This window comes from Drosophila sulfurigaster, chromosome 3 (genome assembly GCF_023558435.1).
Source record: "Drosophila sulfurigaster albostrigata strain 15112-1811.04 chromosome 3, ASM2355843v2, whole genome shotgun sequence".
NCBI classification, from domain to species: Eukaryota; Metazoa; Arthropoda; class Insecta; order Diptera; family Drosophilidae; genus Drosophila; species Drosophila sulfurigaster.
Genome location: NC_084883.1, coordinates 38640226 through 38655492, shown reverse-complemented (window position 1 = coordinate 38655492; position 15267 = coordinate 38640226). Strand labels below are relative to the sequence as shown.

Here is a 15267-nt window from a genome sequence, read left to right as displayed (position 1 = left end):
TTATATAGGCTTTAATCGGCTTTCTTTAGATATATCATCAGTTACAGTTATCATATTTATTCTTGTTTTGTGTTCTCTCTTTTTTTTTTGTTTCTTTCATAAACATTTGGAATGCATTATATAATTTAAGTTTAACAATATACATAAATTTGATTTTGCGATTCAGTAGTATTCTGATTTTGTTTTATTGTTTAGTTATTTATTAACTTTATCATTTAAAATTGGAGATACTTATGCACATTTAACATTAATCATTTGTTTCTTTCAATTTTAAATACACATGCGTAGTTATACAGAATAAAAAAGTTACGTTTCACAATCGTCTGCATCAAATGTCAGTTTTATGTGTGTGTGTCTGTGTGGTGTGTGTTTTTGTTTGTTTGTTTTAGGCATATAGACAAATATCGCATAAAAATAACAATTATAAAAAACTTCATATATATTTTTGTTTATCTTTATCCATTTCGCATATTTGTTGCTGTTTTCTTCTTTTGTTTGCAATGCAAATTCATTTTAAGTTTTAGTTTTAGTTGTAGTTTGTTATATAAAGGGGGGAGTCTCTCTCTACTTTTTACAATTGTTGGCAAATGGTAACATGCATAAACACAAAACACTAATTAATACACAGGGAGCATTCAAAATGTACTCTATATATATATATCTGCACTCTGCTGCTGCTGCGCGTTATTGCTGCTGCTGTTGTTGTTTTTGTGCTGCCGCCGCCAAAGTTTTAAAAATACATACGAAACAGTACGAAACTAGCAAAAATGATTATAATACAAAAGCAAACAAACAAATAAGTACACGAGTGGGTGGCGGTGGTGTTCCAAGTGGTTGCAATGCGATTGCGCTGCTGCAGCAGTTGTATTAGTAGTTGTTGGTCTCTCTCTCGTTGTCGCTGTGATGTGATTGTGTGTCGTCGTTGCTGTCGTTGTTGTTCCTGTTGTTGCTGTTGCTCCTCATATAACTGCTGAACGGTTTGCCACAGCCAAGTGCTGTTGTCGTCACCCACATTGCCAACGCCGTCGCACACAAGACCAGTGTTATTAATCCACGCCAGCAAATCCTTGACTGCCCTCAATGGCCTTGATCAGCTTGTCCTTCAGCTGCAGATAACCCTCATAGGGTGGCAGGTCCAAGCGATTAAAGCTACAATTAAAAGAACTCTTATTAAAATGCTGATTTTTTGAATAATTTCTTTCGCTTATACCAGGTATGTGCACGTGGAAAATTGTTGGGTGATCCCCATTTCTCGATCGTAAACATTTGCGGGCCATTCGAGCCGTAGAGCTCTTTGAAACCATTCATTGGCACACGCGATGTGCCCGTAACGAATTGCAACAGACGCGAACGCATCTCATTGGAGAAGGACAGTACGGCACGCCAGAACCATTGAATAATGATGTGATTCATGTGGTAATCGCCCTTGTACAACGTATTCTCACGCCAATCCTTGACGTCGATGTTCTGTATGCCGCACATGAGCAGCTCCAATTCATGTTCGTCAAAGATCTTGATCAAATTCAAGGGAATGATCGAACCAAAGCCATCCAAAAAGGCAGACATTTGATCCTTAACGCGTGCCACAAAGCGCCACTCGATGACAAGTCTGCAAAGTAAATAAAATATATTAAATTATGCCAAGATGTTCTACTTTAGATTGACTTACTTGATGTATTCATCTTTGTTTTCGTTGGTCACTTCAATGTTGGCGCCGCCCGGTTTGAGTTCATGCTGACTCTTTTGACCAAACACATCTTCGTCGAGAGCGAATGTCAACTCCAGTATGCGTGGATCGTTCTCCTTGATCCACATCAATGAATTGTAGTACTCGGTGTCCACAGATTCCATGTCCTTCAAGTCAATGGACTTTTGCAGCATCATCTTATAGAAGGGACGAATAAAGAACGCATCCAACAGTTTGCCATGATACACAGCCATGCCCGCAATGCGTCCAATGAATCTGTTGACGAAAAACCAAAAAACATTTTAAAAGTTTACTCTCTAAAATGAAAGTCTTTGTACATACTTAAAGTAACTTAAATGTTCCTCATTGCACAAGCCGCTGCCATTGTTAATTTGCAAGGTGTAGTTATCCATAGCCGAGTACTCGAAGAGTCCGTAGTATGGATTAAACATTTCTTTGGATAGCAAGTAGAACCATTCCCTAGCAAGGCCGCCATAATCTGTAAATTAAGTGGTTATAAGAATTGAAATATATAAATATTGTAACTAAAACTCACCTAAACCCGTTTCGCCTTCAAATTCTACCCATAATTTAGTCTTCAGTAAATCGGTTTTCGTCACCGAACTAATGATTCGATACGAGTCCTCCAATATGGATGTACGGCGAATACGTATCTCAAATTTATTTGGTACATTTGTCTGCAATAGGCATAAAAGAGTAGCTTAGTAGTGAATGAGTTGAATGAGTTTAATTGACTGCTTACAGGTTTTCTTATATGACTCTTGAAATACTCGTATTTCTGTTTGTAATCTCGCGAATACGGCACCGCCTGTCCGGCAATGTTTGGATTTGACAGGCGTGGATCCTCCCACTGTGTGGTGCGCGTATCTAAGGATGCAAATTAGGTATTAATAACATTTCCGTAGCATATAAAAACGTTGCTTACCGTGATCAATGTAGAAGACGCGTCCATCGATGTGCACGCGTTCCTCCCACGAATCGGGCAAGGGACCCAGATCGTCCTCGACGCGACGTGTTTGATTTGGCATTGGACTGGCGCGACCATTGCGTGGATCAATCCAAGTGGTGCGACGTGCCTCGTGATCGATAAAGAATGTACGTCCATTGGGCGCCACCTGCATGGACCAGCGCGGTGGTAATGCTTCCTCCTCATTGACTGCGGCCTGCAAAAGGGAAATCAATCGAAATAATTAGACATCTTAATACAAAAACATTCTGATCAGCTGAAATTGAAAGTGTAGATAGTTTTCGTCTATAAAAGCACATGCACAAATACATAGTAAATATGCAATTATTTAAGTGCATTTTTAATTTTTTTTTTGGTATATGGAATATGAAACATTACTTGATCGGTGGGTACAGCCGCGTTGTCTTCCTCGGAATTGCGTCGTGTGGACGGAGCTGAGATCTCTGAGGGATTGTGGCTGTCTGTGTGATCGGTGTCTTCGCTCTAATTTATTTGCATATATATTTATTTATTTTATGGATGCATTTTACGAATTTTGCGTTTATGTTTTATGTTTGTTGTTGTTGTTTTGGTTGTAGTTTATCAATTGGTTTTTATTGCAGTCGGAAGAAACAGAACAGAAATGGATCACAAAAATTATAATCAATTTTGCAAAATACGAAAAGCTTTACAAAACTTAAATGAAAAGCAGAACCCAAAGCAGTTTAGTTTACATTGCAGCCTCAAGCACAGAATACAAATTAAAGTACATTAATAACTGAAAAGTGAATGTGTGGTATAAGTGAAAAGTTAGTTCGATATAAGTCTACAATTGTTACAGAATGTGTTAAGTGGATGAGATGGAAGTGTTTACTATACAAATCTACATAATTTTCTCTATTTGCGCTCCAAGTGTCGAGCTTACCCTTTCCGCTTGACGAGACCATATTGAGCCCATCCAAAACTAGAAAACTTTGTGCAGCGTCTTTACATCAAAATTTGAAACTAAATAAATGACATTTGATCATATTGCAGAGGATGTTTTCCCTTTTTTGGCATGGGCTAAATATGTGTGTTGTAATTGGCAGCAAATATCACAAAGAATTTAAGTTGACAACAAGTGCAAATTTGACAATCACAAGAGAAATGAACATGAAGTGTTACAGTGTCAATGTGAAGTGAAAAGATGTAGCTAATGTGTGTCTTTAGTAGAGAGAGAAGAGTGTGTAGACTGTGTGTATGTATGCTAACCAATTGTCTACGCAGCTGTCGTCGGCTCTGCTGCCTGTTGCTGTTGTTGTTGTTCTCCAACTGTGGGCGGGCCAAACTGGGATCGTTGCCGCGACGAACGTTACGATTTGAGACTGCGGATTCCACACGCACCGGTCGCAAATCGTTTTGCAAACTGGTGGCGGAGACTTGGACTCCATCACGACCGGGATGTCGCAGAGAATTGTAAACAAAACTGCAGTTTCACGATAAAAAAGAATTTGAATAATGCTAGAGAGGAGTTAGGAGGAGACAATCCCACACACAGTAACGAGTCCACAGTCATTTTGGGGGATTGAACTCGACAAATGTTTAACAACGCACACACAAACAAGAGAAGAGCATTTGATTGAGGAAGGAATTCATTTCGGTTTGTGGTGGCTGCTAACAACATGAAGTGTGTGTGTGTGTTTGGCGTTTGGATATTAACCTGGCATGGTCCATTTGAGTTGGGTTCGCAGCTGCATCGTTGTTCTCATCATTATCATCGTGGTGGAAGTTGTTGATTTCGTTGTTGTTGTTGTTGCTGTTCACTGAGGTCTGTGACTGAGTGCGTGAGATTGTTGGTGTGGATTCTGCTGTTGTGGCATTGTCATTGTCCTACAGTGGTCAAATAAAAGTGATGAACTCAACAGTTGCTAAACTAGCCTTACAACTACTACAGAGAAATGTGGGCGCGAGCTAAATGCAGAGAGTTCCTTAAGCTAAGGTGAGCAATGAACGAGCGAGTTATCGAGATTGTAAGTCTAGCGTTATCAAGAGTGAAATCGTAACGTTTTTGGGCATTACAAACATGCGACGCAGGTACAGATTCAGATTGCTGTCGAGCATATCACAGCTTTGGGCATTGTCTGCAACAGTTTGTTGCTCATCCTGCTGCTGTTCCTGCTCCACTTCCTGTTGCTGTTCCTGCTCTTCGTGCACTGTGCCACAATGCAGACACTTTTCATCATCCTCATCGTCTTCATCATCATCATCTTCCTCGCTACTTTCATCGCTTGCCAAGAGCTCTAGCTCTCTTGGCTCAGTCTTTGTTCGCTGCGTGTGTGTGATTGTGATGTGTGTGTGTGTGTGTGGTTTTGAGGTGCGGTGTGTGTTTGACAGTTAACGAGTAAAGTTCATGCACAACAATTGAGTCAATTGCAATTGTTAAAAGAGAACCAGAGACATGCACCATAATCAAAATAGTAAAATCAAAATAGTAGTAAAACGTTTTTAGAAGATCATTTTCTTGGTTATTGTTGTTTTTGTTGTGTTTGTCTTGTGAATTTGTTAATAACAACTATGGCAAGTCAACGATGACAGATGAAGCAATTGGAATTGTGGCATCGCACTTACCGCGCCGCGTCCCGGTTCCGTTTCATCCACACTGATGTGAAAACGTCGTTGGAAATCTGAGGCCAGCTGATCAACGTTTTGGCTGTTGTTGCTTGTCAAGCTGCAATTAATGTGATTATAATATATGTAAATATATGTTATCTGATTAGCTTACATGGTCGGCCTCTCCCATTGCGTGGTGCGCGCCGTATGATTCACATAATATGTGCGTCCATTTGCGTCCTGTCGTTCCTCCCAGCCAGCAGGCAAGCTGTCATTACCGCCACTAGGAAAGGGATGCTAAAAAAACAAAAACCCACTTTAGTATGCATCATAAGCGAGGTGATGAAATGACACTTACCGGTTGTGATGAAACCTCGCCCGAATTTGTAGCCTCAACGTGCTCCCAATCGCCGTCGCTGTTGTTGCCCGACGGTTCGCTCTGTTCGCGTGTCTCGCGTATGAACGCATGGTATATCTCCAGTGTACCCTTGATGCGTGATTTAGCGCTATATTTGTGTGTAAATACAAATAAACGGGGGAGTTGTTCAATGTTAACTGCTGAAGGCCAAGTTGTCAACGAAAATGCACGACAATATTACACACAGCACCAAGCACCACACACCGACACACCGACACACACACAACAATACGAATCCAAATGAAAATAGTATAAATACCAAAAACAAAAACAATAAACTATAAACAATTACACAACAAAGCCTCAACTAAAAAGCAACAAATCTAGTGTCGAATTCGAGATGCGTTTTGATACAAAAAGAAGCATTTACTGGTACACAACAAATAATACTCGTAGTATACTCTATATGAATAGTTATGTACATATAAATACAAATGTGTGTAAAGCATAAACTGTTTGTGATTGCTTTGCTAACTAATCAACTAGTTTACAATTGTATTTTTCTTCTTTTTTTTTTGTTTTGTACTATACATTTCTTATGGTTTTCTTTTGTAGTTTGTTACAAATTTTTTTCTGTTTTATTGAAAACTCAACTGAAATTAAATAAAGGAAATCAAACGGCAACTGAAATAAACATACCCTACTGACCTGCGCGGACGCAGCGTGTAGCTCTGGGAGCCGATCGTGCGTCCCTCCTGCTCGGTGGGCAGATTGACCAGGGTCAGCTCCACCATGCCCAAAAAGTCATCGCGTGTCAAGCGATTCTCGTCAAATACTTGAAACACAAGCTTATGTTCAGACGGTTTAACCTGCGAAAACAAATACAATTTAGTCTCTAATTAATAAAATGAACATGTGTTGAGCTTACTCTGAATATGAACTCCTCATTCCAGGATGGATTCAATGTCTGCAAAGAAAGGTCAAGAGAGTATTAGTTATGCTATGTTTGCGGCATTTAATTAGCGCCTTGAGATAACATTGCTGTGGCATGACTAAAGCAGCGCCTCAAGACACGTTTCGTTAGTCATTGCCTCCCTCACAAACATCGGCAGATAAGATAAAAACCTGCCACTAACTGCACTCGCAATTTATTTACTATATAGTTACCTTCTTTTTAGTTTTAGTTAAAACCGAGTCAATATTTATATCACCATTAATTGTATTCAAATCGATGCGCACATATGGATCACTGTAAAGAAGTTCCAACTCAATTAATTGCAAGACAAAGCCACAGAACATTTCAAGTTCACACTCACCTGGCACCAAAGATGTCCTTCTTGGCCAAGGATTTGCCGCTAAGCACAACAATGCGCAAATGACACGAATCGCCAGTGTCGTTCTGCAAAGAAACAAATACGTGAATAAATATACACACAAAGTAGCTAGCTAGTCCAAGTTATAGTTGTTATAATCCAAGCTAAGAGGCGCCTCAAACAGCAGCTGCGACAGCGACCACAAATGAGTCACTTCAGAGCTTTCTGCTCTTGAATACCCTAAGAGAAATTTCTACTTCTCCTGCTGCTGCCTCTTGTAAACAGCAGATGAGATCATATAGGCATCAACAGTGCGTAGAAGCATAAATGTATACAAATGTATATTCTTCCACACCCTTTCCCCTTTGCCCGCTCTCATCTTAGCGACATCCCATTTAACGATTTTCGTGGATAGAGTGTACAATAACTTTCACAAATATCACAAAAACAAAACAGCGTATACAGACATTTCTATATATAAACACACACACACATACGCATTGTTGTACATAAGCCACAGCGTCACACAATTTGGGCATAAGCTGCGTATGCTTAATGTCAGCGATTACGCATACGCAGCACAGGCTGTAACTGAAGCTGCTGCTGCTGACTGTGGCTAATTTATGCATTTTAATGCTGAAATACTACACGTATATAAGATGTTTTTGTGGGTCACAACGACTCACAATTGTGTGTTGACCTTGACCCGAGTGCAAAAGAAAAACTTAAGGAGTCTTGTCAATTCGCTCAATGCTAATTATGAGACCCCAAGTACATTTATTCGTTGTCCACGCCAGCAACTAATCGCATAATAATAATAGACCTTAGGACTTCATCTCTTTGCAATTGATCTATGTGCATAATAAACCTTTCTCTGCGCGAATAATGTTGTAATGTTGTAATAAATCCGCCGTTTAATTAGCTTTCAGCTTTTGATTGAGCTCATTTGATTCGTTTCCCGCATATATACAACGACAGTTCGTTTCAAGGGAAACGATTAGCCGGCACAATTCTGACCCCAAACCTTACAAAGTGTTGCTAGCGAACAGAAAGACGGACGGACAGACAGACAGACGGATAGTCAGTCGAGTGGCATGTACACGTTTTGTACATTTGTGCATTTTTAACCAATTCTATGGTGGATTTTCCATGAACTTGTTTCTCGTATTGATTTTCAGCGGTTTTCCATCTTTCCTACTGCTGTCAGCCAACAGCTAACAGCTTGTGCAATAAACGCGTCTCACGAGTCTATTTAAATATGTACAACAGCTGAATCAAAATACACATTACATTTCATTTAATTACGGTCTCGTCAATTAACGTGTCACACAAAATGACGTCGCAGTTGTGGCGAAAAACACTCACATTTTGCATCAGCTGTTTATTACCCTAAAAAAAAACAAAAAACATAAAACCCGCTTAAACAAGTCAAACGGTCAATCAATCAACAACAGCTGTAGTTGTTGCGGTCTTGTTTCGGGCCAAGAACATGCCCAAGACCTGCGACACTAAGCCCGACATTAAATTGATTTTTAGCCCTTAAATCTGCTGGATTTACTTAGGGTCTTAAGACTGTAGCATAAAGAATGGCTTTCTATATTAATTAATACATTTAATGTAGGCTTTCAATCTTGTGAATTATTCCAAAAGTATTTGAAGACAGGCATTGCTTTAAACATTAAATAGATTTCTATATTAAGTTGATTTGTAACTAGCTGTTTGGATTAGCTCCTAATTTACTTAGAGCCTGAAGACCGTAGCTTAAAAAATGGCTTTCAATATAAATTAATATATTTCATGTTGCGCTTAAATGCACAGGATTACTTTAAAACATTTGGAGAAAAACATTGCTCTTAATGATACTTTTAAGTTGACTTAATGTACTTTTTGTTTTAAGACTGCTTTATGACTGTAATATAAAGAATTTATTTTTATAAATGTATAACATAACACATTTTAGAAGAAAGTATATATAAAGTATATTAATTAAATAAAACGCAATGGTTCGTTAGCAATAATATATACCATTTATTTTTAACTAGCGGTCATTTGCTGTAGTCCTAAGATAACATAAGAAAAAATCTAAATTTAATGATTTGCTTTAAAAAATGTGAACAAAGTCATTGGTTACTAAACAATTTTTCTATACTATATATATTGATAATATAATAAATTATTTTCGAACAGTTGATTTACTTAGCGGTTAACCACCTTTTTGCCAAATGTGATTATCGCATTGTTATCAAAATACTTTAGTTTTCCATTATGACTTTTAACATGTGACATACGAGCTGCAGTCTTATTGAATGAACAATAAACATTCGAAATATACGTATGAATAATCATTTCTTGTACTGCTGATAAGTGACGATTCAAATTGAGAATCAGACGTGCCGGACGGAAGTGTGTGTGCTTTTATCTATATTGTAGATCAGAGAGCAAATACTACAAGCATTTTGTAACTGATGGCACTCCACATTGAAATTATGAATACGCCCAGACCAACAAAGGAAACGTGACATTTGCTCTATGATAAGCATATATGTACACTACTAATAAACCCAATGACCCCAAGTTAAACACCATTAACCAAATTGATTTAATTGATTTTCCACGCTCATCCAAATGTCACTGCAAATGCATTACACAAATTGAGTTGTCGCTCTCTTTGATGGATTGCCCAATGCACCGAACATCACAAGAACAGTTCATTAAAGTCCTCAACTCTTCTCCCAGTGGCTTTCAATTGATAACAACCACGCAAAAGTGAAGTGCATAAAAATGGAAAGTTAAACTGCACGTGTATTAACATGAGAAACACTTTTGCATTATCTATAGCCTGTTTCATACGCCCTCAATGGGGATTTAAAACGTTGTGAAATTGAAAATAAATAACAATTTCCAGTTGAGTAAAAGTCTATAAATAAAACTTGCCGGCAATGTGCGAGATGGGGCAAAAAATAAATAGACTAAGCCATAAAAAGTATTGACATACGATTTGATTAGGCGTTTAGTAAATTTTCTAGGCCATTTATTAGCTTAAAATAAATATTACTATTATTAATATATTTTGTGATATTTCACCCATTGCCATTTGCTTTAAGTATAGCTTTGGAGCAGTTCGTTGTCTGATAAATTTTGGTATGCAGGCCAAAACAATTTCAAAACCAGAATCAATATAAATAATTATCAGATAAGACGAGTTTTAAACAGGTTTACTAGATTCCAATGCGATTACACTCTCAATAAGGGGAGTTCCGTGAACTGATGACAAATCAAACTTATACTCTACGATTAAGTAGCATTATTTAAAAGCAAATTATCCTCACTAATAAGAAATAAATAAAAAAAAATATCTGTCAAACTGAAAGCATATAATCCACAACAATCTGTCAACTGAAGTATTATATTAAAAATAAACTACAAGCGATCTCTGAACTGTTGAAACAACAGAAGCACTCATTGAGGCAATTGCCTCCATCATAATGTTCTATAGTTCATGACGAAATCCAAGCACTGGAAAGCAACACAAAGAGAGAGAGAGAGAGAGCAAGAGAGGTTTGCGGAACCACAATTAGCGGTTAAGGCGTAAGTAGGTGTGAATAGTGCAAATGAGCGAAGGAAAGACAACAAGAGAAACATAGTGAGAGAGAGGGACAGCGAGGGAGAGAGCAACTGTTGGCGATAACTTACATCACTATTGTTGTAGCCATGAATTTGGCCATCTTCGGGAGTGGTTGTTGTTGTTGCCGATTCAGCCATTTTTTCTTTTGATCAATAGATATAGTTAGTTTAGTTGGACGCGTAGTATTTTGTTTATGTTGTTTACGTATTACTGCCCGGTATTCTGTGTTAATTTAATGCACGCCTTTTCAACTAAAAAATAGGCAATAAATAAGCAATAAATATTGAGCGTTTTGTCGATCGGTTTTAACTGCATTGATCGAGAGCAAAACGTATTACGTATTTTATTTTTGGCGCAAAAACACTCTTCACTGCTTTTTATTTGCCTATACTCAGTGTTTTTCCGCTATTAAGAGAAAACAGATTCTCATTTAATTTCGAAATTTTTGTTTATTCATGTGTTGCTTTTAAACATCGTTGTGATGATATACGAAGGAATTTCTGCTTAAATTCAAATCTAAAAGTTTCTTCTGCCATGCATGACTAATGAAATCCAAAAAAAAGAGCAAAACTGAATCCAAATCGAAATGCGGGCAGAACGTTGAGAGCCACAGTAAATAATGCGCGATGGCAAATCTTGTTTTCACATTGCGACGTTGATTCTTAGCTCACGACAACGACAACAGCAACAAAAACAACAACAACTACTGCGGCAAAACCACAACGACAACTGAACGCAGCAGCAACAACAAAAAAGGCTGTGTGCCCTGCCTGCTGCCAAGTTGCCAGTTTGACTGTTGCTTTTTAGTTTTTGTTGCTGTTGTTGGTGTATTAATATGTATGCACAATACAAGCGAGTATTTTTTATATAATTAACACATCTTCACACATACACACATATTATTGTGTTGCTCTACAGTTTGAAACGCACGCGGCATTTATATTTTATTATATGTGTACATAATTCAATTATTCATTTATTTATCTCTCATTAACAGGCAAAAGCGCAAAAGCAGCGATAGAAACAATAACAACAACAACATCGCCAGCAACGACCATCAACACACACACACACACGCACAGACCAACACTATTGCAGAAACATGTTCTACTACGTCACGTCTTTGCCACTTTTTCTGCTTGTATTTGTACTACAACAAAAACAACAAAGAGCACAACAACACGACGGCGTGCCGTTGCATGTAGCGGGAGCTCTCGCGTTCTAAGCTAAACTAAAATATCTGCTCCAAGGTAGTGTGACCAAATTGCCAAGGCATTCAAAGGGCATAAATTCGGAGAATTGAGCCCCAAAGCTTTTTTTGTGGGTGTTGCTCTTGAGATGTATTCATTTGCATTAGTCAACTCGAAATGCTATTGCCTACGCTACTAAATCAACAACAATAGCATTTTACGAGTGCGTTGAGCCTAATTAAGCGTGTATATGTCAACAAAAATATACATAAATTGTAGGCAGATGTTTCCAGTGTGGCCGTAACTAACAAAAATCTATTTTGCAGTATTTTGTTGAGAGAGAGCTTTACAAACAGGCACCTCAATATCTGGCAACGCTGGTAGCTGCTGCTAAACGAACAAGTGGCCAAAGCAACCAAAACAAAAACATATGTTTTCAAGTATTTACTTGTTCGTATGTATGTGTGTATATTTGTGATTTGTTATTGCAATGTGAGTGAAACGAATTTTGGAAGTAAAGTAAAACACAATCAATGCATGAAATGTGTCAACTAAAAATAATTAGCACTCGACTGCTGGCGGCTTTAATAAACCAATTTGTCGTAAAGTAAACTAGCCGCAAATGAGCACACACACACACACACAAGCTGCCTAATGGGTTAAGCAAAAAAAAATAACAGTATATAGTGCGGTTAAAAAGCTCGTACCCTATCATTCTCAATCTAGCCCTATCCCTGTCCCTCCCTCATCAGAGAGTAGACGACGCCAACAGCGACGGTGACAGCGACATTGGTTAACACAAGCGCACTAATGAAGATAAAAGGCAGCTGCTGCTCCCCCATCTCTGTCTTGCCGACAACTGTCTGTTAAATAAGTTAGGCAAATAACTTGAAATCACTCAATTCATTGAGGGCTCAAATTACGCACATTCAAGTGTTTGTTGATAAATTCAATTGCCAGCTAAATAATTCACTTTCCACAGATAAATTAAGAATTAAATAAATGTTGTACTATATGTTAATTGGCAAACGAACTGTTTCAAGTGTACTGTCTATGTTTATGTCATTATTCTTGGTTTGTTTATTAAGCTAAACGAATGATCAAAGCGTTTCCAGACGGGCTGGCTTTAATGCATATATGTATGTACGAAGTTGAGTACATAGAAGAAACGTGCTTTCCTCGCAAAGATCTGGAATACGATAAGCATCGCATTTTTAAATGCTTATCAGGCGAAATTCGTTATCTGCAGCCCTGGAAGCAGTCACATAAAAAAGTAATGCAGCTGCCTTCCAATTCGTATAAAGTTTTTATACTATATGCTATGCACATAAAAAAAACACAATTGTTGACATTTAAGAAAAATACTGCAGGTAAAAAATGAACACAATTAAATTCAACTTTGAATGTCGCTAGCATGTTTAACAATGGCTTGAGAACAAAAGAAAAAAAAAAAAAAAAAATAGAAAAAACAGATGAACCAACTCTGCTCTCTATGTTCTCTTCATTATATTCTTTTCTCTCTTCATTGCCCCCCTCTAAAGAACTTTTAAGGCAGCCCCACAGCTGTTTTTTTTTTTTTTGGGCTTATTCCTACGATTAGATTCGACTGTAAAAATACCATAAAAAGTACGCAAAAAGAAAACATCTAGATAAGCAAGGTGAAACCCCCCTTGGCACCCCCTTATCTACCCCTTAGATCATCCGTTGTCGACTCACCACGGCGGCCAACGATCTACGTGGCGCGTGTCCGTTGCTGTAATCCAGACGCTGCTGCGGCTGCTGCTGTTGTCCGGCAACTGATGCGGCGCGTCTTCTCGGCGGTGGGCGTGGCACATCGCCTCCCGACGAGGATGCGGCCACAACAGCGCTGCTGCTGCTTGTTCGTGTTGACATTGTGCTCGCTGTCCCTCTGCCTCTTTTGTGGCGCCTCCTCTCTGAACCGTTGCAAGCTGTAAAATATGCGAAATAGAAATGGGAACGCATCATGAAAGCAACGGAAACGCAAATTTAACTATAAAAGACACGCAAGAACGAAAGTGCTTCAGTTGTGACAAACTAGTAAGCTACAGTGGAGTATGCTCGACTACGAGACACCCGGCTTTCAATTTGTGGAAATTATTAAGTGATTTTTTTGCAACATAATGTTATCGTCAGAACTCCTAACAATATACATAATTAGTCCAAACACTTTTCACTTATATTCTTCAGTTTATCAACCGCCTGTAACGCAATTTTTAGAACCCATTTACAATATTACTCAGCAAAAAGATGATCAAAACAATTACTATATAAACATGGCTTTATCAAATGAAAATTATGCAATTCACTGAAATTATTAATAATATTATTATGTTTGATTTGATAGTCCCGACTATAGAAGAATGGTTTTATAATATAAATTGCTATTTTAAAACGCATAAATATAGAAATAATAAATGTTATTATAAAGAGTGTAACTACAAATATGATTCGTAAAACAATTGGAAACCATGAAATAAATAATTAAAAATCAATTTACATGCGGGTTTTTACACTGTAACATTTTTACCATATATACATTTTTGGAATTTTTGTTTAACACTAATATGTATGTATATGCTACCTTGCTATGAAGCTTTTGTGTGACGGGTATAACAAACAAGAGGTGACAATATAACTGGAAGCTGCAAGTGAAGAAAGGCAGCAAAAGCAAAGCAAGGCCACATGACATGATGACGGACAGACAACAAAGGCGTAGAGTAGAGAACGAACGAACAAGCGAACGATACTTGCTTTGCTCTCTTTCTTGTAAGTGTAAAGTTCGCATACGACAACAACAACGACTCTACATAGGTAATTATGCATCAGTATGTGTGCAAGTGCATGTGCATGTCTGTGTGCCTTTGTGTAGGAGGCAAGAGAGCATAGAATACTTTGTTGAGCAACTAAGCAAACTAAACGAAGTAATTAACCAAGCGCGAAAGGTTCAACGGCGTGTCGACTTGGCCGGCTTTCGTTTCGTTTCGTCACTTTTCCAACTTAAACAATTTAATGTTAGTGTCTTAACTCTTCATACACAGACAGACACACACACGCACACACAATCACACTGACACTATAATTTATTTTGATTTATGTTGTATTTTTAACTAAATTGTTCTACTATAAAATATGTGTATGTGTATGTGCCAATTCATGTATGCATGCTTGTGTGTGCATGTGTGTGTGGGGACATATACTACACATATAAGTATGTATGCATGTATGTATGTAATGAGACTTGCGGAAAAGTCGCCGTCACTCACGTACGTTTTTCACCACACACTCCCAACTACAATGATGATTCGCGTTTCGATTTATTCACGTGTCAACTTTGAATTCCGCTTACATCTTTCCACTTATTACTTATTACATACGGGTATATTAATCACTTTCGTAGAATGAAACGTAAAAAAACACTTGCACAAAATTGCTCAAAAGCACCGCACAAAACACGCCCGACGAAATCCGACAACTAACTAAAACCGATAACCAGCGTGACCGCAGCTGCGATTTCCAA

The 15267-nt window shown here is 38.1% G+C and overlaps 1 protein-coding gene across 8 annotated transcripts; it reads right to left on the bottom strand.

Moving 5' to 3' along the window:
* Positions 1 to 634: 634 nt before the first annotated feature.
* LOC133843090 (E3 ubiquitin-protein ligase Nedd-4) lies at positions 635 to 15230 on the bottom strand. 8 transcript variants are annotated; one of them, XM_062276475.1, is made up of 19 exons: positions 15018 to 15230; positions 13446 to 13678; positions 6918 to 7000; positions 6769 to 6850; positions 6530 to 6568; positions 6310 to 6470; positions 5602 to 5749; positions 5416 to 5540; positions 5262 to 5361; positions 4354 to 4523; positions 3906 to 4119; positions 3054 to 3158; positions 2634 to 2871; positions 2451 to 2575; positions 2244 to 2385; positions 2030 to 2186; positions 1670 to 1963; positions 1211 to 1609; positions 635 to 1149 (listed from the first exon to the last, which is right to left on the bottom strand). In XM_062276475.1, exons 2-19 carry the CDS (start codon positions 13620 to 13622, stop codon positions 1047 to 1049), a joined length of 2862 nt encoding a protein of 953 aa, XP_062132459.1. In that variant the 5' UTR covers positions 13623 to 13678; positions 15018 to 15230; the 3' UTR covers positions 635 to 1046. The 8 variants fall into 8 exon arrangements, with proteins under 8 accessions (XP_062132459.1, XP_062132458.1, XP_062132461.1 ...); XM_062276474.1 differs by having other exon boundaries at positions 6301 to 6470; positions 15018 to 15229; XM_062276477.1 differs by lacking the exons at positions 13446 to 13678; positions 15018 to 15230 and adding exons at positions 10608 to 10790; positions 11624 to 11765 and having other exon boundaries at positions 6301 to 6470.
* Between the last annotated feature and the right edge of the window lie 37 nt (positions 15231 to 15267).